The sequence below is a fragment of the Rana temporaria genome, chromosome 1 (genome assembly GCF_905171775.1).
Source record: "Rana temporaria chromosome 1, aRanTem1.1, whole genome shotgun sequence".
In the NCBI taxonomy this organism is placed as follows: Eukaryota; Metazoa; Chordata; class Amphibia; order Anura; family Ranidae; genus Rana; species Rana temporaria.
Window position 1 is genome coordinate 551,955,973 of NC_053489.1, and position 27,155 is coordinate 551,983,127.

Genomic DNA, 27,155 nt, shown 5'->3' on the forward strand with positions numbered 1-27,155 from the left:
AGGGGGAGGGTGTTCTGTACTTCACAGAGTTTACCTTGGCAGGGCTGATAACACTGCTTAAGATTTTAGGGCAGCACAGATAGAGTGTATAGGAAGTAATGGGCTCATCAGATTTCTAGTTAGACCAACTGGTCATTTTTTATTGGTGTGTAACACGCACCCTAACTTTAAGAGGGAAGTCTCAGGAAAAAAACTTTCCACAGCCCCCGGCGTATAACACGCAGGCACAGTTTACCCTCTATTTTCAGGGTAAAACAGTGAGTGTTATACGCCAATAAATACAGTATATATATTAAAACTCTTTAAACTGTGCTTCATTGCACTGACTTGTATTGTTGTATGACACAACTTACATGTGCTCCAGCTTCCAGTAGTGTTCTTGCACATCCAACATGATCTCCCAGGCAGGCTTCATGTAGTGGGGTCACATGGTCAATGGTTAAAGTGTTGACATTGTAGCCCTAAAGGTACAAAATTGCACATCACAGTCAACTAGTTAGCAGTACACTCACAGAGGTTTATCAATCTTGATGCACAGTAAGGCAGTATGAAATAGGAGAATGATAAGAGGTGAGATTGCAGAAATCCCCCCATTACTGTTTAGCACTATGCTGATATAAAACACATTCCTGACCACTTCCTAATTAATCTATCTTGATAGATCCCCCTAACAGTATACATTATGCTTACATAAATGCAGTTAATAATTGGGAAGCTCTCAGTAGAAAAACATGATTCCATTGTTTTTCTACTGAAGGTAGACAGTAGTGTGATAATGGCACTCTCAGGCTCATACTGGCCATACATGGATCAAAATTCCCTAGTCTCTGCTGAACCAGACAAATTTCCGATCCATGTATGGGAAGAGGTGGTTACACAGAAGTTGATGTACTGATCAACTTCTGTACAACTGCCTTGTCGGAAAATGTTCAGTCTATCAGCGCCACTGGCTATAGTGGCAGTGCTGATCAGTGTATTCTGAAGTTTTCCTGCCATCAGAATACATTAGCTCAGCAGGAAGGATTCCCCCATCCACCGCAAATGTGTGAGTTGGGGCATTAAGTCATTGTTTTTTTTTTGCTCAACAGACTGATTTAAAGGGGAGTTCCACCCACAATTTCACTTTTTAAATATAAATACCCCTGTAATACACAAGCTTAATGTATTCTAGTAAAGTTAGTCTGTAAACTAAGGTCCGTTTTGTTAGGTTGTTACAGCATTTAAATAGTTTATAATCTAGAAATAGACCGTGGCCATCTTAAGTGTGGGCATCATGAAGCCAGACTGTATGACTTCCTGGATTTCAGCTTTGCATATCTCGCACATGCTCAGTGCACAAGCAATGTAATAGGTTTCAGTCAGGTTTGCAAGGACTACTGGGAAACATGATGCCTATCCCAGAAACCCTTGCAAATAGCCTAGGCAAATAAGGAGGAGGAAGTAATGAAGGACTACAAAATAAAGGTATTTACAAGCAACAAATTAAATAAAAATTGTCCATTCTGAACACTATGAGATTAGAGCATGCAGCACAGACAAACATAAAAAAATGGGTGGAACTCCACTTTAATGAAAAATTAATCATCTGCCTTACCCTGAATGACAGTCACCAGCTCTCTGCTCACTGAAGACCAAGAACTGAGTGATTGGTGGTCTTTATTTGCTCAGTTCCCGGTCTTAGGCCCCATACACACGAGAGGATTTATCCGCGGATACGGTCCAGCGGACCGTTTCCACGGATAAATCCTCTCAAAGATTTCCGCAGATTTCTATGCGATGGAGTGTACACACCATCGCATTGAAATCCGCGCGGAAATCCTCCGCGCGGAAATCCTCTGGCGATGACGCAGACAAATCTTTCACCGCTCCAGGTGAGTCTCGCTTATCATTAAGGGCTGTTGAACCACCAGGGTGCCGGCGATGCTGATTGTAGCAAAAAAACGAAAAAAGTCTGGACTGCCGCACTCCAAAATGACTAAAACAAATTAAGTCTTTATTTTCAAATGCACATGCATTCACCGCAAACAAAAAGGTACAGTATTGGCCGACGCGTTTCACGCTGTACTTCAGCGCTTAGCCATGACTAAGCGCTGAAGTACAGCGTGAAACGCGTCGGCCAATACTGTACCTTTTTGTTTGCGGTGAATGCATGTGCATTTGAAAATAAAGACTTAATTTGTTTTAGTCATTTTGGAGTGCGGCAGTCCAGACTTTTTTCGTTTTTTTGCTCTGGCGATGACGTGTCGCGCCGTCGCCGCGATTATGACGCGGCGATGGGCGCGACGCTGTTATATAAGGAATTCCACGCATGCGTCAAATCATTACGACGCGTGCGGGGAATCCCTTTGGACGGATGGATCCGGTGAGTCTGTACAGACGAGCGGATCCATCCGTTGGAATGGATTCCAGCAGATGGATTTGTTGTGCATGTCAGCAAATATTCGATCTGCTGGAATCCATCCCAGAGGAGATTTCTCCGCGGAAACAGATCCGCTGGCGTGTACACACCATAGGATCTATCCGCAGAAACCCATTTGCTGGGATTTATCTGCGGATGGATTCTATCGTGTGTATGGGGCTTTAGAGGCAGCTTTGGACCAATGCTGCATCCACATAGGTGAGTATGATCCTACACTTTTCTTTAAATATGTACAGTCTTGAGAGAGAAAAAAAAGAAAGGGGGGACATGACTGAAAACTTTAAATATATTAGGGGAGCTAGCAGTGTGGCGCTTTAGAGCACAGACTATACTGCAGGCGGTCATGCCCACATTATTTGCTGTTTTATGCAACTTTTGTAAAGTTGCAAGTTTGTGCACTATTAGCCTTTTTTACTTCTCCAACATGCTATCATCTGTGCACTTAGGCCCGGATTCACAAACATTGGTGCATATTTATGCCGGCATAGCGTATCTAATATACGCTACGCCGACGTCGCGCAGAGAGGCAAGCACCGAATTCACAAAGCACTTGCCTCCCAAACTGCGCTGGGTTCCCTTGGCGTAAGCCGTCGTAGGTGGAAGTGGGCGTGAGCCATGCTAATGAGGCGTGACCCCATGCAAATGCTGGGCCGAGTGCCAGACAAGTACTTAAAAAGAACGGCGCATGCGCCATCCCGTGGATGTATCCCAGTGCGCATGCGCACAATTACGTCGAAACAACTGGCTAACATACGTTGACTCACTGCCTACGGTGTGAACATAACCTGCGCCCCTCTCCCTCATTTGCATATGTGCATAGAAAATCAATAGGAGCGGCGAATGCGCCCAGCGTAAATATACGCCCACGATACAACGGCGTAGGCAAGTTACGTCGGTCGTAGGAAGCCTATTTTTAGGCGTATCTCAGATTGTGGGCACGGCGCATAGATACGACGGCGCATAGTTACACTTACGCGGCGTATCTGGAGATACGTCGGCGTAAGTGCTTTGTGAATTCGGGCCTTAGTGTCTAATGTGAATCCCAGCGACTGACCACTGAGCTGAATTACCCTGGTGGGGACACGCGCATATAGATCCTGTTAGGATCTGGTAAGCTTCCATCTATTATATCCTTAGCACGGTGGTGAAGCACTTTTGGATGAGTTTGCGTGGTACTTTCACTTATGTATTGTTTTGGTTGGACACTGTCATTTGACATAGTAGATGATTCATGGATGGATTAATTCACCTTATATACACGTTTTTTGTCATTAAGGTTGTTTTAATATAACTATCATTTTGAACACATCGACAAGAGGTTCTTTACACCAGTAATTTTAATTTCAGGATTTTTGTTTTTCGGGCTTTGTTTCACTGTTTTGTAGAATTTATTTGTCATTTTGCATTATTTGTTCACGATAAGCCTATGAGCTTATGCACTTACGTTTGACAGCACACTTCACACACATTTCCATCATTTTTGAATCCCAATTTTCCAGGTATTTTTTAGTGCAGCAGACGTTTAGCATATTAGCCAGGCAAACCCTTTTTCATTTGTGTAATATAAGAGGTATAAATCTTCAATATAGACACATGATCATGAACAAGGGGACATGACCTTAAATAAGTTGTAAAGGCAGAAGGTTTTTTTTTATCTTAATGCATTCTATTTTATTTTCTCACATGCACCAATTTTCAATGTGGTTTTAATGGTCCATTAACTGCCATAAACAACACTGGTGTGAAGGAGCACTTGTCAAACATTACTTTTGATGAGCATGTTAATAAATTTATAATAATTAAAACCAACCTGTGAAAGCAATGTTTTCAGAGCAAGTAGACGTCCCTGGCTTGCTGCCTCATGCAATGGAGATCGATCTGCCCAGGATCCTAAAAAAGGACACAACAGCAAAACAAGGTGAACAACTCTCTTCCATTGTAAAGTGTTTTTTTTTTTCTGTTTTTTTTTAAAACTCACAATGAACCTTTATCTATGTGGGATGTCCTGGTTCTGTCACATACTGTATTCAGAAGAATACAATTTCTGTAATTTACAACATAATAGTACAATATCACACACAGGTTTAAGGTATATTGTATTGAGTTCCAGATTATATCATAAAGCTTTCAAACAACAACTGCCCAAGCTATTTGAAATATATATGCTTTGAAAAACAGATGTAGGATGAATCACAACAGGAACCCCTCTATTGCGGTCTATTATTGCCTTAAAAGTGTGCGATTGATCAGTATGATTATATCGAAAACTATAAAATTCACTCAACAGAGCAGCAAAAATGGATTTATCGCTGTTGGGTCAGAAATGAAGGGAATTAAAGTGGTTGTAAACCCCAGTCATGAAATTTGAACTAAGCACATATGTATATCTGTAGTGTTTACTTGTCTCTCGCTGAAGCTCTAAGTGTTGTTTCTCTCTGGTGCATCATTCCTCTGTTATCAGCATCTTCTGAGAAGTTTTCCAACACATGAAATAACGTGACCTAAAATTTGAGTCTGGGAGGGTTTACATCCCTTTAGACATGTTTTCCTATTGGGATTATGAGGTCTGTCTATGTCCACTCTGCATAAACTGAGCAGACATGGACCTGTCATGCACCCTACTCTGCACCAGTCAGCAGGGGATCCCCGGAAAGATCCCCTGCTGATCAGAATGGCAGATGCCCGTGTGAAAGGGCCCTAAATGCTGGCCACACATACAGGGAGTGCAGAATTATTAGGCAAGTTGTATTTTTGAGGATTAATTTTATTATTGAACAACAACCATGTTCTCAATGAACCCAAAAAAACTCATTAATATCAAAGCTGAATATTTTTGGAAGTAGTTTTTAGTTTGTTTTTAGTTTTAGCTATTTTAGGGGGATATCTGTGTGTGCAGGTGACTATTACTGTGCATAATTATTAGGCAACTTAACAAAAAAAAAATATATACCCATTTCAATTATTTATTTTTACCAGTGAAACCAATATAACATCTCAACATTCACAAATATACATTTCTGACATTCAAAAACAAAACAAAAACAAATCAGTGACCAATATAGCCACCTTTCTTTGCAAGGACACTCAAAAGCCTGCCATCCATGGATTCTGTCAGTGTTTTGATCTGTTCACCATCAACATTTCGTGCAGCAGCAACCACAGCCTCCCAGACACTGTTCAGAGAGGTGTACTGTTTTCCCTCCTTGTAAATCTCACATTTGATGATGGACCACAGGTTCTCAATGGGGTTCAGATCAGGTGAACAAGGAGGCCATGTCATTAGTTTTTCTTCTTTTATACCCTTTCTTGCCAGCCACGCTGTGGAGTACTTGGACGCGTGTGATGGAGCATTGTCCTGCATGAAAATCATGTTTTTCTTGAAGGATGCAGACTTCTTCCTGTACCACTGCTTGAAGAAGGTGTCTTCCAGAAACTGGCAGTGGGACTGGGAGTTGAGCTTGACTCCATCCTCAACCCGAAAAGGCCCCACAAGCTCATCTTTGATGATACCAGCCCAAACCAGTACTCCACCTCCACCTTGCTGGCGTCTGAGTCGGACTGGAGCTCTCTGCCCTTTACCAATCCAGCCACGGGCCCATCCATCTGGCCCATCAAGACTCACTCTCATTTCATCAGTCCATAAAACCTTAGAAAAATCAGTCTTGAGATATTTCTTGGCCCAGTCTTGACGTTTCAGCTTGTGTGTCTTGTTCAGTGGTGGTCGTCTTTCAGCCTTTCTTACCTTGGCCATGTCTCTGAGTATTGCACACCTTGTGCTTTTGGGCACTCCAGTGATGTTGCAGCTCTGAAATATGGCCAAACTGGTGGCAAATGGCATCTTGGCAGCTGCACGCTTGACTTTTCTCAGTTCATGGGCAGTTATTTTGCACCTTGGTTTTTCCACACGCTTCTTGTGACCCTGTTGACTATTTTGAATGAAACGATTGATTGTTCGATGATCACGCTTCAGAAGCTTTTCAATTTTAAGAGTGCTGCATCCCTCTGCAAGATATCTCACTATTTTTGACTTTTCTGAGCCTGTGAAGTCCTTCTTTTGACCCATTTTGCCAAAGGAAAGGAAGTTGACTAATAATTATGCACACCTGATATAGGGTGTTGATGTCATTAGACCACACACCTTCTCATTACAGAGATGCACATCACCTAATATGCTTAATTGGTAGTAGGCTTTCGAGCCTATACAGCTTGGAGTAAGACAACATGCATAAAGAGGATGATGTGGTCAAAATACTAATTTGCCTAATAATTCTGCACTCCCTGTACATTTGGCATACATTTTTTCGCTATGTTTACATCCACAATTACAAACACTCAGGAAATATTCACAGCAACATTACTTTACGCCCTTTTATGTTGTATAATTGAACCTAAAGATCTTGTAGTAAAAAAGAAAAAAGAAAGAATCTCTGTACATATGACAACAAGGGAACGAAAAGAGCACCTAATGAACCTTACATTAATTGCTCATAGAGTGGTCATTGGTTCCTTATATGTTTGTTTTCTGATTGTTTTTGAACATGAAATGGTTTAAAGCAGTGCTTTCAAATCTTGTCTCCAGGTTCCCCCAAAAATGCATGTTTTGAATGTAATCTTACCTTTGCACAAGTGGAATATTTAGGGGCATATTTATAAAGCAATGAATCGGACATTCAGCAAACATTCACTGAATGTAAATCTTTCTGGTATATGTATTTTAAGTGACAGTAATGGTTTAAAATTCACTTTTTTGCCATAGGCAGAATTCTAAAATCTGACATTTACGTTTACAGTAGGTGAGGGGATATCATTGCATTGTGCTGTATTTCCATTTATGTATCTACTCACTTCCTGTCTTCTGTGTGAAATGAGGTTACAATAGGTTCCTCACTAAACTTGGTTTCATAAACCATTGCATACATAGGGGTAAATGTAGTAACATAATGTACCTTACAGCTGTTTTTAAGGCCAGCACAGGGGACTCAGTTCTACTATGCAGTTATGTAGATAGCAATAGCTTTGACACATAAGTGTGGATACATTGGATGTATGTTACTGTAGTACTCCTGCAGGAGCCACAGGAATTACTTGTCTAGGTATTCCCAACTTCTGCCCAGCAGCTTGGCACATAACAGCTGCAGCATGCCCAGCAGCTTGGCACTCTAGTAGTAGAGACATTAGAGCAAAGTCCCTTTAAGCAGGAACGTGTCTGGACAGAGCACTTCAGAACATAAGCTGGTGGCTAGGCACCAGAGGAGTAGCTAAAGCACAAGGTCCACAAGATCTTTCAATGTCTGTACTCACAAGGCCCAAGGACAGATTGAGCCTCCTTCCATTCTTCCAAGTGATGCCCTCCAGTGATATCAGACAGATCTATGGCGAACATCTACCCTTAGCCAGCTTCTACTAAGCACCCTGGTCTGTGCATTCCACCCCTCAGGTCGCCCACCCGACTCCTCCTCACTGCAGTCTGTGCTTCCCAGTATGCCTTCAGAGCCTGCCTCTATGGGATAGGTTGGGGTTGTATCAATATTCATGCTGTCATCTGCATAGCTCCACACCTATCATCCAGAAACTTCTCAAGTTGCCTGGATACTGATGGAACTATCCAGCAGACTCGCAGCAGCAGATCACAAAGATCAGACCTAATTAAGTGATTACAGCTCACTGGATGCAGTGAGCCAAGCTATGCTTTTACCTTAACCAACATTTAGGCTTCATTTCCATGGACGTTTTAAAAAACGGGCTGTAAAGCTAGTACAGACGCTAGGAAAAAAGCATCGTTTTTAACGCAATTTTTTTCCGTGTTTTGCATTGAATTTAATGCCCGTTTTGCCGCGTTAGTTTTCAGTCGCGTTTTTCTGTTTCTATTCAAAATCAATGGTTCCCTATGGGAGCCCATTGATTTGAATAGAGGTTGCACCAGAAGTCGGATCAAGATGATCCCACTTGCGGGGCGACTGGTGTGCAGAGAATCTTGAAGGGGAACCCCGCGCAAATTAAAAAAAAATTGTGTGAGGTCCCCCCCCCCCCCAGGATGATACCAGACCCTTCGGTCTGGTATGGATTTTAAGGGGAACACATACGCCGGAAAAAAAACGGCGTGGGGGTTCCCCCAAAATCCATACCGGACCCTTATCCGAGCATGCCGCCTGGCCGGTCAGGTATGGGGGTGGGGATGAGCGAGCGCCCCCCCTCCTGAGCCATACCAGGCCGCATGCCTGGTACCCCCGGTTCTTCTCCCGCTCTCTGGTGCCTTCTTCGGGGCTGGCCGCTGCTATCTTCTTGCAGCTCTTTTACTAGCAGCTGCCAGCCCGCTCCAGTCTTCCTCGTCGCCTTCTGCCTTCTGCCTTCTGCCTTCTTCTTCCGATGTTGCCACAACGCTCCCTCCCACTGTAATGCCGGGTGTGCGGTGCGCAATGATTTATATAGGCCTCTTATGACGTCACAGTCCCATCATGCTCCGGGTGGTGACGACACCACCCGGAGAATGCTGGGACTCTGACGTCATAAGAAGCCTATATAAATCATCTTGCACCGCACACCCGGCATTACAGCGGGAGGGAGCGTTGTGGCAACATCGGAAGAAGAAGGCAGAAGGCGACGAGGAGACCGGAGCGTGCTGGCCGCTGCTAGTAAAAGAGCTGCAAGAAGATAGCAGCGGCCAGCCCAGAAGAAGCTGCAAAAACGCTCAGAAAAGTGGCTGTAAAAACTTCAGTGGAAATTAAGCCTTAAAGCCACATTGTCTACAGTGGAGACTAAAATGACCTTTCAAAAACACATATAACACTTATCTAACTATCCTAGCACCAACCTAGGAGGATGCTACATTATGTTTGGGAACCCCATATATGAAACTGGGGGCAAGATTTAAAAATTATTTGATGGTGCATAGAACGCATGAAGGTTAAAAAAAACTTTTGCCTTTACAACCACTTTAACAAAGAATATGCTGTACTTAGAATGCTGTAGTTAGGAGTAAGAAGTGTAAAACACAATGAGGGGAATTTATCAAAACTGGTGCAGTCAGAATATGGAACAGCTGCATCATGACAACCAATCAGCTTCTATCTTCAGCTTGTTTAGCTTTAAAAATGAAAGCTATGAGCTGATTGGCTGCCATGCACTGCTGCTCCATATTCTGTCTGCTCTGGTTCTGTTAAATTCCCCTAAGGGCTCATTCAGATAGGCACTGTATGCTGAGCCACTTTTTGCTGCATCTGTATCCACCAGGGAGCTTCACCTATAGAAGTGGGTGCACAGATCTGAAAGAAGAGACTGTGTGTTCGGATACATGCATCCCTTCCTGTCTGCATGCCAATTTATTTTTATTTTTTTAAAGGAGGAATGAGGAAGGGGGAGGGGGAAGTGGAATAGTGTACCTGGAAAGGGTGCAGAACATAAGTAGGGGGTCCCAGGACCGGAAACCTAGTAAACACTGGTGCTTGAAAACGTTAGTATTAATAGCATTAATTGCTGATAGTGGGTGTAGGGGGCAATGCAGTAATCCCATTAAGGCCTCACAAGGCGATAGCCAATGGTAGCCTGAAGATAAATAAAAAAGGGAAAAGAAAAGAAGGGGGGGGGCATTAAATGGCCATTAACCAGGCCATCCACGGGTCAGGAACATAGCAGCACAGGTGGGTGCGACTTACTTGAAACTTGGTGGAGCAGGGAATGTCCTGGGACCTGGCGTCCATCACATCCTAAGCGGGACAAAGCCTACTTATAATTATTGATAGCATTATATGTAGCATGCAATCTGATTTTCTTTAAATCGGAAATATTCAGCCAAGTAATGCCAACGGTAAATATTCAAGGGATAATGCTGTGCAATTAGAAAATAATTAGGAAAACAAAAATTATTGCTGATTTGACAAACCTGAATCAATATCCAAGACAACACCCGCTGCATTCCAAACACCTTCATTTCTTTCCTCAAGGACATTGATAACTGATTTCTAAAGAAGTAGGCCACAGAAAATGGTTCTTAAATAGTAAGCTGCCAAAAACAACATGGCGCGTTTTGCTTTGAAGACACTTCGGTAAATGACAGGAATGTCTATGGTACACATACACAGGCATACACAAATTCACTGTATAAGCAAGTACGGCAATTTTAAAAGCCAAAAATACAGTGGCAGAAAAAATCATGGGCCTTTTTGGGGATATCTGTGACACTGTTTACATTTACAACCTTCAAAGATGTAATACTTTCCGAAGAAATCTGGAAAATATATCAATTACGGGACCAATTAAGACACACGCTCAAGCAAATAGCTTTAACAAAAATGTTCTGCATTGTACAATCCTATGTCCATTACTGTAATGTAATTAGTTTAAATTCCATGGCCATTTACTTTGTCACATATCACTAACCTTACATGGGTTGATCTCCCAATTTCTATGCCTAAATCAAAATTCAAAGCAATTCTTTATACTTACATACATTATTCTTCAAAAAAGAAAATTAGGACATTCAAAATAAATAAGCCCTTGGTAGAAAGCTAAAAGAGATCAAACGATAAGAAACCTAAAACATGGGGAGCGGAGGGAGTAATCATGAAAAGCAATAATGACTTTGGGTCACTAAGGTTGTAGCTTATGCTGGGCTGCAAGCTATTTTTAGTCTGACAACATGATCTAAGTCATCTGAGGTATAAAAGTGTGACAGCAAATGCAGCACTTCTCAGTAAACAAACTAGACAGAGCACAAAGCAAATAAATAGATTTATACATTACCTAGATCACCGTCTCCCCACGGCACCTCCAGGTATTCACCATGTACCAAAAAAGCACTCATCTCAGTACTATATTAGGCTCCTTTTAATTGCATGACTTTGAGTGCTTAGTATGTAAGCTACGTCTGAGGAGCTGTGTAATTCAAGCCTTTTGCTAGTTAACCCCCTAAACTCAACCGCGCAGTATTTAACTGAATGATTCTTTGTATAAAGTAGGGAACAACTATAATTTGGATATATTGTTTGCTAGCATTTAATTGCAAAAGTATAAGAATAGCATTTCACAGATATCCTATAAAAGAATTGTTATTGCTAAAGGTGTAGTGCAGTTACAGGGAATTGTGCATTTTATAGACCCCCACCCCCCTAGGAACATCTACCGCATTACAGCACAGGCTACACCTTCCTACACTATGCTGCCAAATGCATGTACTGTCTTTACATCTTTATTTACATCTCCTTGTCCTAAAGTTTCACTGCTTGATTGCAGAAAAATATCAAAATTCCATGCTAATCTATATCACTTCATGGGTCATAATAACAGGAAAGCAGGTTTAGGCACAGTAACTTCATTACACAATGGTAAGAGACATTAGTTTTTAATCGGTGTGCATGTTGAGCATGGTAGGGGTTGAACAGAAACTGTACAATGTGGCATCTTAAAGCCTGTCTGGAGACATTTGCCGGTAGAAAAAATACCGGCCGAGATTCTGCCCATGTGTATGTCAGCCAATGGCAGAGTGCACTGATCGGAGTGTTCTGGTGCGGTGGCTGTCCCCCTGACAGAACACAACAGCTCAGCAGGGGGAGATCACAGGACTAATTTGCATGGTTAGTACAGCGGCTTCTGACCAAAGCGGTCGTTTTTTAGTGTACTATGTATACCAGGCTTAAGGCTAGTACACACGTGCGAATGTTGGGTGACATCAGCCAGATCTAGAAAAAAAACAGCCGACATTCAGCCCATGTGTTATGGCAGTCGGTCGGATGAGCATGTTGGAAAACCAGCAGCCGACTGGCTCCCTATCAGCGCTCTCAGCCTTTTATAGAAATCAGAATTTTTTGGTCCCCAAACCAAAGTTCTGAAGGGCGGGGGCAACTGGACTATCTCAGTACAGATTTGAAAAGTAGAATCAGGTGTAGAACCACATAGATATAAAAATATTATGTTTTATTTATACAAAATAAATAAAAAGCAACACAAAATCATATACAGATTAAAAGCATAGTGGCAATCCATACATATCACCAGTATAAAGGTTCCCAAAAGGGGAGAATCACAGTGGGATAATGGGTCACGAAAGGCATCTCAACTAGTTTTGCGGTCTTTTGCTGCTTCGTCAATCTGATTAACAATTTAATCAGAAAACTATACAATTAATCAAATCAATAGTACAGTCTTAAGCCTCGTACACACGGCCGAGGAACTCGACGTGCCAAACACATCGAGTTCCTCGGCCAGTTCAGCACTGAAGCCGCCGAGGAGCTCGGCGGGACGAGTTCTCCCATAGAACAACGAGGAAATAGAGAACATGTTCTCTATTTCCTCGCCGAGCTCCTCGTCGGCTTCCTCGGCCGAAAGTGTACACACGGCCAGTTTCCTCGGCAGAATTCAGCCAGAAACTCGGTCGGAAGCTGAATTCTGCCGAGGAAACTGGTCGTGTGTACGAGGCCTTATACATAAAAAGCAGCAACAATATGATATACATGGGGAAAAGAAGAGCAGAGCTGCTTACCTATAGCCTCTGCCAAACCCGGGACAGTAGACACCACCAAAAAAAGGGGTCCCCAGTGGCGACTAGGGGGGACATGCCAACTAATGGACTAGCTATCTATGTAAACAATATAGAACAGTTGATACACATGACCAATGGGTGCGAGGAGTACATTATTTGCCGGTGTATAAGACAACCTTTCATACTTAAAAATATGGCTCAAAAATTTAGGTGTCGTCTTATACGCCGGATGCAGACTGCAGGCGTTCTCGGACGAGAGGACGTCCGTGATAGGCGGAACACTGAACACAGGCTCTGCTGGGAAACTCAGTGTTCCGCCTATCACAGAACAGCACGAGGAGGAGGCGCGGCTTTTAAAAAATGGACGCCCGCAGTCTGACTCACTCTGCCAGGCATAAAGGAATAAAGATTGGTGAGGTGAGGCAATGGCACGGTGAGGCAATGGCACAGTGAGGCAATAACACATTGAGGTGAGGCAATGGCACAGTGAGGTGAGGCAATGGCACAGTGAGGGGGGGGGGGGAGGGGTTGTCTTATACAGCGAGTATATCCCTAAACCAACATTTTAGCTGGAAAATTAGGGGGTCGTATTATACGCCCAGTCGCCTTATACGCCAGCAAATACTGTAATGGTGATTATAATGAAAGCAAAATGGAGAAATCCAGGTGTATGGTGAATAGTGGTGAGGGCGAGGGTTGGTGAAAGGAGAGAAGCAAGGAGAAACTTGGTGAAGGAGGAGGGGAGAGGAGAAAAGGGAGGAAAAAGGGGAGGGGAAAGGGAAGAGAAGGGAGGGGAAGGGGGAAGGGGAGGGGGAGAGAGGAAGGGAAGAAGAAAGAGAGGATGAAAAATTGGGAGGGGAAAAGAAAAAAGGGGGAGGGGGAGGATGGAGCACTGGCCAGAGTGTTCTGGCTGGGGGCCGCCCCCCTGTCAGAACACAATAGAACAGCAGGGGAGATCCAAAACGGAGCCGTCAGTTTTTTTCCGTTAGTGGTGTGTACTAGGCTTTATATATTATTACTATTAGTTGGAGATAGTAGATGCCATTGCTGCCCTCCTAACAATCTTAATTGCCTCGGTCTCTATTTCTTATAGTTTGAGTCACTGACCCCGGACAAGCATACAGCAAGAAAAGATTGAGGTCAAACTCCTGGTTCCTGGATCAGCATGACAGCCTGACAACTAGCATTTTCAAAACGCGGTAGTAAACTGTGCAAGCATTTTTTTTATTATTTATTTAAGGGCCCCCTGCATGTTTGTGCCTAGTGTTTCTTTCGTGTTTGCGTTCTCTGGCAATTTGAATGGCCGGGCTATGCTGATATCACTCCTGCACATGCTCACAGTAGTCTTTCGTGTTTGCGTTCTCTGGCAATTTGAATGGCCGGGCTATGCTGATATCACTCCTGCACATGCTCACAGTAGTCACCATTGCGGCATGGTGCTCTCTGCATTCACAGCACAATCAGTGTGCCCTGTACTGCGTGCCCCAGTGATGTCTTCAGCTGAAGCTGATGTGAATATTTACTAAACGGCACAAGTACAGCTTACCCGCAGGGCAAAGTTTGACTGAGTTTACTACCGCTTTAACATACAGAGTTTGTGAATTGAAAGTAAATTAGTACAATAATACCTTGGATTGCGAGCACAATTCCTTCTGGAAACATGCTTGTAATCCAAAGCACTCTTATATCAAAGTTAATTTACCCATAAGAAATAATAGAAACTTAGATGGTTCGTTCCACAACCATTTATTCATAAGTCCTTCAGTTTATAGTCCATATAAAATGATTATAGCGATGTGGCCGCCTCCACAAGGTGATTAGAAGCAAAATCCTGCAAGAGCTACAGAGTATAAAAGAGAAGAGAGGCGTCTCTAAATGTAGCAATATGGTTACATTTAATGAAGGTACAACATTTAGCAACTCACATGGTTGATGATTAAATAAGCACATCTAAGTATGCAGGGATCCGGGGCAAAGCTGTCCACAAAGACCATCCTCCGCACCACCGGCTCTCACTGCTGTCAGTCTGTAATTGTGACTAAGAAGACTACCCTGCAATAGGGTGATCTGAAGTAGAATAAGGCTTGAAGTGCTCATGGAGTGCAGCGTGGAAGGGATGATGTCGATGCGGAGGATGGTCTATGTCAGGCAAGGGCAAACTCTGCCCTCCAGCTGTTTTGAAACTATATGTCCCATGAGACATTGCAAGACCCTGACAATCACAGGCAATGACTCCTAGAGGCAGAGGCATGATGGGATTTGCAGTTTCACCACAGCTGGAGGGCTGAGATTGCCCACCCCTGGTCTATGTGAACAGCTTTACCCCGGATGTTTGCATACTTAGATGTGCCTGTTTTAATCATCAGCCATGTGAGTTGCTAAATGTTGTACCTTCATAAATGTAACCATATTGCTACACTTTGAGGCGCCTCTCTTCTATTTTATACCCAGTTGTGACATGACACTACTTATATCAAGACATCGCTTGTTTGTCAAGTCAAAATTTACAAAAAACAAAAACTTTGCTCGTCTTGCAAAACGCTCTCAAACCAAGGTACTCTTAATCCAAGGTTTTACTGTATCAATAAACATATGGTAATGCAAAATCAGGAGTTTAAAGTTTCAGACTAAACTGTGTATACAAGTTAAGCATAATAAAACATTTAATCGCAATGGCAAATAATCCCCCAAATGGACAAACGGTAGCTGATTTGTGCAGTGGAGCATTTAAAATCATATTATTATTCTTAGTATTTTATCTTCCATTTTTTTCCCAAAGAGAACAGAAAAAACATCCTGAAAGAAGAAATGGTTATTGGCATCCTATGGCAGGCCTGTAGGGCAATGCTGATTTACTGACCTTGGTTAGTGAGGATACCCCAGCTGGCACTTCTCTTTGCTGGATACTTTTCTGTGCTATCTACAGCCTTTTTCCTCTTGCGGCTACACTGTAGTGCAGGCTGTACAGCCATCCTTTCCCCTGAATATGGCTCGCTCTTCGGTGGTTTATCAGCTCTCCCAAGGCTAAATCTCCATGTGTTATTCCACCTAGAGAATGTTTGTGCTCAACGCAGAATGTCAGCAGCACAGTGAAATCTTTTCAGTAATACCTAACAGGCTGGGGCTGGTGGGTACTCAAAGGGGGAAGGGATGGACTGCACTAGTGCTTGCTATTTTTAAAACGGGGAGAATCAGCTTAGCTGCAGTAGGATCCAGCAGTTTGGCAGTGAAGAAGCAATGTCACATTTTTAAATAGAAAATGCAACGAAGGACAGGCAGTCCATCAAAGCGGTGTATCTCCCTAGCCCATGCTCTTACATAGCATTTACAGTATACATAATAATAATAATGTGTTTTTTCTGCTGTGAGAGGCAGTGGCAGTTGTGTGAATGTAGGCTTAACACGTCCACTGTCTTGCAGAATAAAAGTTGCATCAGAGCAGCTCATTTAAAATGCAGGAGCTGTATTGGAGTTTCTTTCCATGCTGGATGTCAGCCAGAAAGTGTTTTGCCATTTGTGCAGAGGCTTCACTTTACTTCCCATGAAAGACACAGCGTCTGTTTAATGGCCATGATTTATTTCTTGGCTGGAAATTTATGCAGTACATAATACAGATCACAACAATCTGGATCAAAGGGCGGTCAAAACTTTCAAACCGAATGCTTTACCATCAACAGAAAAACAGTCCTGACTACACTTCTGGTGGTGTACACAGTACACAATACAGTGCAGCCATAGTGTAGTTGCTACTACACTTCTGGTGGTGTACACAGTACACAATACAGTGCAGCAGTAGTGCAGTTGCTACTACACTTCTGATGGTGTATACAGAACAGTTCAGCCGTAGTGCAGTTTCTACTACTTTTCTAGTGGTGTACACAGTACACAATACAGTGCAGCCGTAGTGCAGTTTGTACTACTTTTTTTGGTGGTGTACACAGTACATAATACAGTGCAGCCATAGTGCAGTTACTACTACACTTCTTGTGGTTGTTTACACAGTACATAATACAGTGCAGCCGTAGTGCAGTTGCTACTACACGTTTGGTGGTGTACACAGTACACAATACAGTGCAGCCGTAGTGCAGTTGCTACTACTTTTCTGGTGGTGTGCGCAATACAGTGCAGCCGTAGTGCAGTTGCTACTACACTTCCGATGATGTACACAGAACAGTGCAGCCGTAGTGCAGTTGCTACTAGTTTTCTGGTGGTGTACACAGTTCACAATACAGTGCAGCCATAGTGCAGTTCTTACTACACTTCTGGTGGTGTACACAGTACCCAGTGCAGCTGAAGTGCAGTTGCTACTACACTTCTGGTGTTGTACACAGTACACAGAACAGTGCAACCGTAGTGCAGTTGCTACTATTTTTCTGGTGGTGTACATAGTACACAATACAGTGCAGCCGTAGTGCAGTTGCTACTACACTTCTGGTGGAGTACACAGAACAGTGCAGCCATAGTGCAGTTGCTACTACTTTTCTGGTGATATACACAGTACACAATACAGTGCAGCCATAGTGCAGTTGCTACTACTTTTCTGGTGATATACACAGTACATAATACAGTGCAGCTGTAGTGTAGTTACTACTACACTTCTAGTGGTGTACACAATACAGTGCAGCCATAGTGCAGTTGCTACTACACTTGTGGTGGAGTACACAGAACAGTACAGCCGTAGTGTAGTTGCTACTACTTTTCTAGTGGTGTACACAGTACACAATACAGTGCAGCCATAGTGCAGTTTCTACTACTTTTTTGGTGGTGTACACAGTACATAATACAGTGCAGCCATAGTGAAGTTACTACTACACTTCTGGTGGTGTACACAGTACATAATACAGTGCAGCTGTAGTGCAGTTGCTACTACACTTCTGGTGGTACACAGTACACAATACAGTGCAGTCGTAGTGCAGCCCCAAACTTACTCTAAATTTTTGATAATTTCGCTCAAATTTCAGGACCTCATGGTAACCCCTCTAAATCAAATGCGCTAAATATCTCTTTATCCCAATCGGACCTCCATCATGCTCAAAATTCCTTACCCTTTAATTGGGTTCCAAAACAACTCCCTTATTTAGGAGTTTAACTCACAGTCTCCCTTATAAATATATTTGCCGCTAATTATCTACCTCTACTGAAGCAAATCTGGCTTAATGAAGCTATGGACTTCCCTTCCATTGTCATGGATCGGAAGGATCAACGCAGTAAAGATGTCAATACTGCCAAAATTGTTATATTTATTTAGGGTACTTCCTGTCACATTACCATCCTACTTTCTAAGACTTACTCAACGTCATGTGCTTTATTTGGGGTACAACTAAACCTTGTGTACCTAAGTCCACGTTATACCTTCATAAATTGAGAGGAGGAATGGGACTACCCAACTTCTCCTCTTATTTTAATGCTGCACAAATAGCATCACTATCCAAATATCATACTACAGATGAAACACCTCATATATCTAATCCCATAACAAAACATTCTTTAGCTATTTGGGATAAATTTTAAAGTTCTCATATGCTCCAATCCCCACATAATCCCCTACTTTCCTTCCTTAAAGCGGGAGTTCACCCATTTGTAAAAAAAAAAAATTTCTCCCCTTAGCTTCCTGCTCGTTTTTACTAGGGGAATCGGCTATTTATTTTAAAATATGAGCAGTACTTACCCGTTTTCGAGCTGCATCTTCTTCCGTCGCTTCCGGGTATGGGTCTTCGGGAGCGGGCGTTCCTTCTTGATTGACAGCCTTCCGAGAGGCTTCCGACGGTCGCATCCATCGCGTCACTCGTAGCCGAAAGAAGCCGAACGTCGGTGCGGCTCTATACTGCGCCTGCGCACCGACGTTCGGCTTCTTTCGGAAAATCGTGACGCGATGGATGCGACCGTCGGAAGCCTCTCGGAAGCCTGTCAATCAAGAAGGAACGCCCATTCCCGAAGCCCATACCCGGAAGCGACGGAGAGGATGCATCTCGTAAACGTGTAAGTACTGCACATATTTTAAAATAAATAGCCGATTCCCCTAGTAAAAACGAGCAGGAATCTAAGGGGGAAAAGTGCCGTCTAAGGGTGAACCCCCGCTTTAAGAACCCTGCCTTATATCCTGCTTGGAAATACCCCAAATCCTTTTCAGCATGGTCTTCTACTAACTTGAATTGCCTACACAACCTAGGGCCAGATTCACAGAAGAAATACGCCGGATTATATACTCCGGCGTATTTTCAAATTTGCCGCGTCATATCTTAATTTGTGATTCACAAACAAGATACGACGGCTTTTGGCTAAGATCCGACAGGCTTACGGCTTTGTACGCCTTCGGATCTTAGGCTGCAATACTTCGGCCGCCGCTGGGTGGAGTTTGCGTCGTTTTCCAGCGTCGGGTATGCAAATGAGCTTTTACGGCGATCCATGAAGGTTTTCGCTTTCGTTACGTCGTCGCTAGTTGTTTTTTCCCATCGCAAAGTTACGGTTGCTTTAACATGGCTTAAATTTAGACGAGCCATGTTAAAGTATGGCCGTCGTTCCTGCGTCGAACTTCAATTTTTTGAAAATGAAACGTCCGGGAATACGAAAGTACGTTACGCACGTCGCGGTTCAAAAAATTACGTCACTTCGCGCAAAGCATGGCATGCGCAGTACGTCCGGCGCGGGAGCGCGCCTAATTTAAATGGTACACGCCCCATTTGAATTAGGCGGGCTTGCACCGGACGCCTTTACGTTACACCGCCGTAAGTTTACACAAAAGTGCTTGGTGAATCAGGCACTTGCGCTGAAAACTTGCGGCGGTGTAACGTATAGACGATATGTTACGCCGCCGCAGTTATATGTGAATCTGGCCCCTAGTATCTAATGCTAACATGCATTCCTTTCCTGTACTTTGTGAATCTTTTGGGCTTCCTAGGTCTAAAATCTTCCGATATCTAAAATTTTTTTTTTTTTTTTTATGAACACTTCTCAGTACAGGCTCATTGCTTACTCAAATGTCAAAATTTTTACGGATTTGTATAAGCAACCCACATGTTAGAGGACACATTTCAATTCTTTACCAACAACTTAATGCAAGTCCCAACGATACATTACCCTCGTACGCTACTATATGGGCACAAGACATGAATCTAGTGTTTGACTCCAAAGACTGGTCTAACATCTGGCTAGCCACAAAAAAATCCTCTCCTAACTGTTTTGCTGTAGAAAAAAAACTTCAAGGTTTTAACATGCTGGTACCTAGTACCAGCCAGAATAGAAAAATTCGCTCCCACATATTCACCGAATTGTTTTAGAGGTTGTGACACACCAGGCACTCATTTTCACATATGGTTGCAATGTCCGGTTTTCCAAGAATTCTGGATGAATATATTTCGAATGGCATCTAAAGATCTTGATATTACTATTCCTCCAGACCCTGCTATAGCACTTCTAAACCTAAAACCTACCACACTTACTCATAATCAATTTCAATTTTTAATTCATCTTAATACTGCAGCCAAACAAACCATTGTTAAAGCTTGGAAAACCCAAACTCTAATCTTGGCGGAAGCCAAGCACAGGATGAATAGAGCACTTATTCACGCAAAGATGTCGGCCATTAAAGATAATAAAATTAATACATTCCGTAAAATTTGGCAGCCTTGGGTGAAACACTACCCCCCCACTGACTTTGACCAGTCGTTGTTGTCTCCAAACTAAGATACATAAAATATTTATCAAATTGTATATAATTGTTTGTCGTGGGTCAGACCACCACCCTGGGTGTTTATTATTTTTCCTTTCCTTTTTATTATTATTATTTATTTATTCTTATTCCTTTTATTTACAGTATCTATATATCAAATACTGTGAGATATTAATTATATAAATATTGTATTAGTGCATAATACAGAATACTTTGGGCCAGATTCAGGTAGTTTGGCGTATCGTTGAGCGGGCGTAGCACATCTCATTTTCGCTACGCCGACGTAACTCTGAGAGGCAAAGGCAGTATTCACAAAGCACTTGCTCCCTAAGTTACGACGGCGTAGCGTAAATGGGCTGGCGTAAGCTCGCCTAATTCAAATTTGGAAGGTAGTGGGCATGTTGTATTAAAATTAACCGTGACCCAATGTAAATGAATGGCCGAACGAACGGCGCATGCGCGCGCATGCTCAGAATCACGTCGCATATACTCCCTAAGAAACGACGGCTCAATGTGTACGACGTGAACGTAACCTACGCCCAGCCCCATTCACGTACGACTTACGCAAACGACGTACAATCCGACGGCTGTTCCGACGTCCATACCCTAACATGACTTACCCCTGCTTTATGAGGGATAACTATACGCCGGACGTACGCCTTGCGTAAATGGCGTAGATTACTGCGACGGGCGCAAGTACGTTCGTGAATCGGTGTATCTAGGTCATTTACATATTCAACGCGTAAATCAATGGAAGCGCCCCTAGCTGCCAGCGTAAATATGCACCCAAGATACGACGGCGTAGGAGACTTACGTCGGTCGAATGGAGCCAGAATTCAGGCGTATCTGGTTTCAAGAATACGGCGCATAGATACGACGGCGCATCCTAGAACTTACGCGGCGTATCAACAGATACGCCGGCGTAAGTTCTATATGAATCTGGCCCTTTATATATACCCCATGTATCTAGGCCTATGTACTTCTGTATATTTCCCTTTCTTTTTCCTTTTCGTTTCCCTTATGAAATTCGAATAAAAATATTTGACAAGGAAATTGCACTGATATTGCACTTAGAAGTGCAGTCGCTGTAAATCTGAGGGGTAGATCTGAAATGAGGGGAAGCTCTGTTCATTTTATTATCCAATAATATGCAAGCTAAAATGCTGTTTATTATCCTTGCATGTCCCCCTCGGATCTACAGCGACTGTAGTGCAAAGTGGAGTTACCTTTAGTAAATAACCCCCATTGTCACCTTAGTTGAAATTCAGCACTTTAAATCACTAGCACCTTTCTCTGAAGACACCATTCAGCTTTGAACTTTTAATCAATTTAGAAATTTTCCAATATTTGCACTTTATTATGTAGAAACAATAGTATGAAGTTTAATATATTAGATTTGTAAATTTCTCTTGCACAGTGGATTTTTATATCTTATTTTTATGCAGTAATTTTGATGTATGATACTTATGATTATTTGCACATATACTGTATTTGTATGCTTATGACTTTAAACACTTAGCACTTTATTTTGGAGTGCAGCACCATATATTGGTTTATTTTGATACCCTTCTGTATTATTTCTACGGGCAGTCAAGGGTTACAGCAGGTGTGAAATTTTACCAATAGCTGAGAAAGCCCTTTCAGACATGCTATACACATCATCCTATTCAGCTCTTAATATAATCCACACATTGAAATATCTCTGTAAATAGACTATAGACCAACAAAAAGAATAGTGATAACTGGCTCCACCCAGATGTTAAGTAGTAAATCACTTTTGCTGAACAGAACAGATCACAAGAACCTCTCACATCATCTATTCTATCTGAAACATACTTTTTGAAAGTTGCTCTATTCTATACTGTTGGATTACATCAAGCTTTCCTGGTATGTTCAAAATAATTTTTTATCTCAAAGCTATATTTTATCAATCAATTTATAAGTACACATTCTACTCGCTGTTGTTTATATGAGCTGCCTAAAACAAATTTCCCTATTTTGCATGGAGTGGGTAATTTTCCATCTAGGACCTGGGTGGGGTGGGGGTGATTATCTGCTTTAGATTTTTCAGCCAAGGTGCTGCTGACATCAAGGCTGTCCACAAGGTTTAGGAGTGTGTCTATGGGAATGTTTGACCATTTTTCCAGAAGTGCATTTGTGAGGTCAGGCACTGATGTGGATGAGAAGGCCTGGTTCACAGTCTCTAATTCATCCCAAAGGTGTTCTATCAGGTTGAGGTCAAGCTCCTCCACCCCAAACTCGCTCATCCATGTCTTTATGGACCTTGCTTTGTGCACTGGTCCAAATCATTTTGTGGAGGGGGATTATGGTGTGGGGTTGTTTTTCAAGGGTTGGGCTTGGCCCCTTAGTTCCAGTGAAGGGAAACCTTGACCATGCTGAAGTACTTCAAATTCGTCTCCCACTGGGAGTCCGCACAGAAACTCCTCAACCAGTGGTACCATATCCCACGGAAGCTTGCAAGGATTTTTCCTTCAACCTCATCTTATTGTTGATGGAACTGTGGTGGTCAAGGGTCAATTACTCTGATGGGCATTCTCAGGTATCACACCTTTCTGGGCAGACATTCAGTCTATAATGAACGATATTGCTGGTACGAGAGGAGTTCTGTTACCGCAGTTGGCCTTTCCATCCCAACACACATCCTTATTGCCTCTCATCTAATGATAGCCCACAAATGGAAGAGCAGAACCCTGCCAACTCTTCAACAGGTTATAGCCACTGTTAACATCCACATGCATATCGAACATATGTTTGCCAAAGCCAATCTAACATTGCTGAAAATTCCTCCTAGAATGGTCCCCCTGGCTTGCTGATGCTAGGGCTGAGAAACTAGCCCCTTGGTTGATCCTATGCTTCTACCCTTTGTACTAAGCTCCCCCGACATAACATAAGTCATGATACCGATCCCAGCATGGTTGATTGCATCGGTAGCTCAATTAACCCTCTAAATTTCCTACTTTGAATACACCATTAGCCCCCCCCCCTCCACTATACCCCCTTCCTTTTTTCACTCTTTTTCTTCGCTCCTTCTCCTTTCTCACCCGCTACTCGAGTTGTGTAGGTACTTTGTTCATTGTTCAAGGTTTGCTTATCTCTACAATGTTCTTAGTAATGTATGATATGTTTTCCCATTTCTAATGCCAATACACATATTCTACCTGATTGGTAACGCATCCTTTTCTGAATGTGTTCTTTTTTTTCTGAAAACTTACTACAATTTCAAGTAAAAAAAACATGATGGGAAATGGGATATACAGGCTAATTGGACAGGACTAAAAAAATATTAAAAAATGGGATATGCATCAATATTGGGGAGGACTAAAAATGTATTCAAAAATGGGATATACAGTTTTATTGGGCAGGACTAAAATTTGATGGGGAAAATAATATGCAAGCTTATTGGGCAGAGCTACAAATTGATGGGAAATACATGATGATTTAGATAGGAAACACATGCATATTGAATAATACAAAATAAAATGGAAAAATAGGGCATGCAGGCTTATACAGCAGCACAAAATATTCCAGAAGAGGGGACATGCAGGCTTATTTAGATGGGAAAATAGGACATGTAGGCTTTTTGAACAGCAAAAAAGAATGTATGCAGTTTAAGGTGAAATATGATTGGTTACATTCCCTTGCAAACCCATGGGCAGCAGCTTCTCTGATACATCCTACACATTTATGCCTAATCCCAGTGTTCAGATACTGATTCAGAAAACGAATGCTTGCTACCCTATGGCTTAGGTAAACAAACTTAGCATGCTATATTACTACAGAAAGTAGCAGTACTTCAGAGATCATAAACCTGCATTATTGTTTTTTTTGGAAAGCCATTTGGTCAAGCTACCTAAAGGTGCAATATAAAGTTTCTTATTATTATTATGATCAGAAGAAACGTTAGAGAACTGTAAAGTTATGGTGAGTACAGTACCTTGCCCTTGTGTCACTGTGTAGAATTCTGCCTGGATTCGCGCTGCCTCCTTTCGATTACCTTTTACAATGTAAAAATGACTGAGAACTGCCAGGCTAATTTTCACAAACAATTTAAAAAAGAAAAGTGCCAGTATAGTGAAGTAGACATTTGAAAGCTGCGGAGCAAAAGGTTTCTCCTCCAACACCGTCATATCTGTACCAGAGTCTTTGTTACTGTTTAGGAGTGGGTCTGGATTGTTGACAGCATCACATGGCTACAGCCAGAAGCTGCTCACAACAGCTGGTACTAAGGAAATCAGATATCAGGTGGTCATGATGCTTGATGCTGAAAATATGAGGATTGTTTATGTTGGGCATAACTTCTAAGGCCACTTCCAGTTCCATAAAGTCAATTACTGACGTAAAATGGTGACGTAAAACAAATATTTACAACTCCCTCATTTGGATACAATCAACGTTATTCAATGAAATTTTCTTATGATTAAGAGCAATGACCCACATCAACCAATAGAAATAAGGCATGTGAATAATCGATTTTAATTGGTTGCTAAAGATTCATTTTAAAAACAATGTACATGTTAGAATAAGAAACTAATGAATAAATCGTAATATAACTGCAATGTTTTTGATTTCACATGGAAATCAAATTTTATATTTTATTTTCCTTATCAGATTTTAATTGGATGCTATAGAATACACAGTGTGTTGGTATGCAGCCATTAAGTACAGCTATGTAGAGCAGCAATTTAGGTTTAAGCAGTCTAGACCTGCAGAGGATGCAGTGGTGTCATTGGGGACATTGCTAGCTTGTTTAATGAAAGCTTGAGTGTTTATTATGATTCTAGTCTATGGTTTTATTAAAAAGAATGTATGGTGGTGTATACTTACCACTTCTATCTTGTATAGCTTTTGACTACAAGGTAAATGCTTAGCTTTAAAATTATAGTTTTTATTAACCACATCCCGCCTATAGCAAAATAACAGCCGGGTGGTGGTTTCATTATCCTGACTGGGCTTTCTATGATGTCCAGCCGGACAAACCATTCACGCGCATCCCAAGGGCGTGCAGAGCAGCTATCGGTAGTGTGGTGATCTCTCTGATCTCAGTAAAGAGCCTAAGTCATAGGCCCCGTACACACGACCAGTTTCCTCGGCAGAATTCAGCTTCCGACCGAGTTTCTGGCTGAATTCTGCCGAGAAACCCGGCCGTGTGTACACTTTCGGCCGAGGAAGCCGACGAGGAGCTCGGCGAGGAAATAGAGAACATGTTCTCTATTTCCTCGTTGTTCTATGGGAGCTCTCGCCCCGCCGAGCTCCTCGGCGGCTTCAGTGCTGAACTGGCCGAGGAACTCGATGTGTTTGGCACGTCGAGTTCCTCGGCCGTGTGTACGAGGCCTTAGGCTATGACCTAGGCCAGCGATGGCAAACGCGTGGCACGCGTGCCACAGCTGGCACGTAGAGCCATCTCTGTGGGCACGCGAGAGGGGGATCAGGTTCGTGATGGGGAGAGCCAGCAAGCAGCAGCGAGGTGCAGGAAAACGAGTGCCCGAGTGAATGAGCGGCCCGCAGCCTCCGCGCGTAAGGTTTACAGCCCTGAGAGCATTGGAGGGAGAGAAGCAATTGGCGGCGAAGTACAGGAAATGATCTGCCCAAGTGAGTGAGTGGGTGGCCTCTGTGCGGAAGGTTACAGGCCTGAGAGCATGGGACAGAGAGAAACAAGCAGCGGCGAGGTGCAGGGAATGATCTGCCCGAATGAGTGAGTGGGCAGCCCCGCAGGCTCTGCATGGAAGATTTCAGGCCTGAGAGCATGGGACGGAGAGAAGAGCTTCACCGCTCACTTGATGGCTGAAGAGGGGCGCAGGCCCGGAGAACAGGCGGACTGTGGGCCCTGAAGATGAGGACAGGCGAGAGGCGCAGGCTGTGAGGGAATAGAACAGAGAGCTTTCCCGGATCAAAGACGGAGACAGGTACCGGGCACAATTAAACACTGACTACCTGCAGACAAATATGGGCAGGGAGGCAGAGCAGGGATGGCAGAAAAGGACAGAAATAGAGGTCTCTCTCTCCTCTCAGCCCCCTCCTTCTCTTAGCCCCCTCTTTTTCAGTCCCTCTCTCTCTGTCCCCTTCCCTCTGTCTAACACCCCTCTCACCCTGTTCCCCTTCTCTCTCAGCTCCCACCTCTCTCAGCATCTCTCTCTGTCCCCCCCTATCTCACACACTCCCCCTCTCTCTCACACACACTACCCCCTCTCTCTCACAACCCCGTTCTTTCTTTCTCTCTCTCTCACAACCTCTCTCTCTCTCACACACACACAACCCCTCTCTCTCTCTCACACACACAACCCCTCTCTTTCTCTCACAACCCCTCTCTTTATCTCACAACCCCTCTTTCTCTCACAACCCCTCTCTTTCTCTCTCTCTTTCTCACACAACCCCTCTCTTTCTCTCACAGCCCCTCTCTTTCTCGCACAAACCCTCTCTTTCTCTCACAACCCCTCTCTCTCTCACACAACCTCTCTCTTTCTCTCTCACACACCCCCATCTCTCTTTCTCTCTCACACACCCCCATCTCTCTTTCTCTCTCACACACCCCCATGTCTCTTTCTCTCTCACACACCCCCATCTCTCTTTCTCTC

The 27,155-nt window shown here is 43.0% G+C and overlaps 1 protein-coding gene across 4 annotated transcripts in view; it reads right to left on the reverse strand.

The window, feature by feature from the left end:
• Positions 1 to 27,155, reverse strand: part of ASB5 (ankyrin repeat and SOCS box containing 5) — a 98,398-nt gene that overhangs the window by 43,628 nt on the left and 27,615 nt on the right. Inside the window, exons 1-3 of one of the 4 annotated variants that reach the window (XM_040333696.1) lie at positions 24,518 to 24,748; positions 4,230 to 4,309; positions 354 to 461 (exon numbers count right to left, since the gene is read on the reverse strand). In XM_040333696.1, coding sequence (XP_040189630.1) covers positions 354 to 461; positions 4,230 to 4,309; positions 24,518 to 24,710 — 381 coding nt within the window. In that variant the 5' untranslated portion in view covers positions 24,711 to 24,748. Of the gene's footprint in view, positions 1 to 353; positions 462 to 4,229; positions 4,310 to 11,158; positions 11,265 to 15,753; positions 16,087 to 24,517; positions 24,749 to 27,155 lie in introns of those variants that run through there. The other 3 variants (XM_040333706.1, XM_040333714.1, XM_040333687.1) reach the window with 3 other exon arrangements.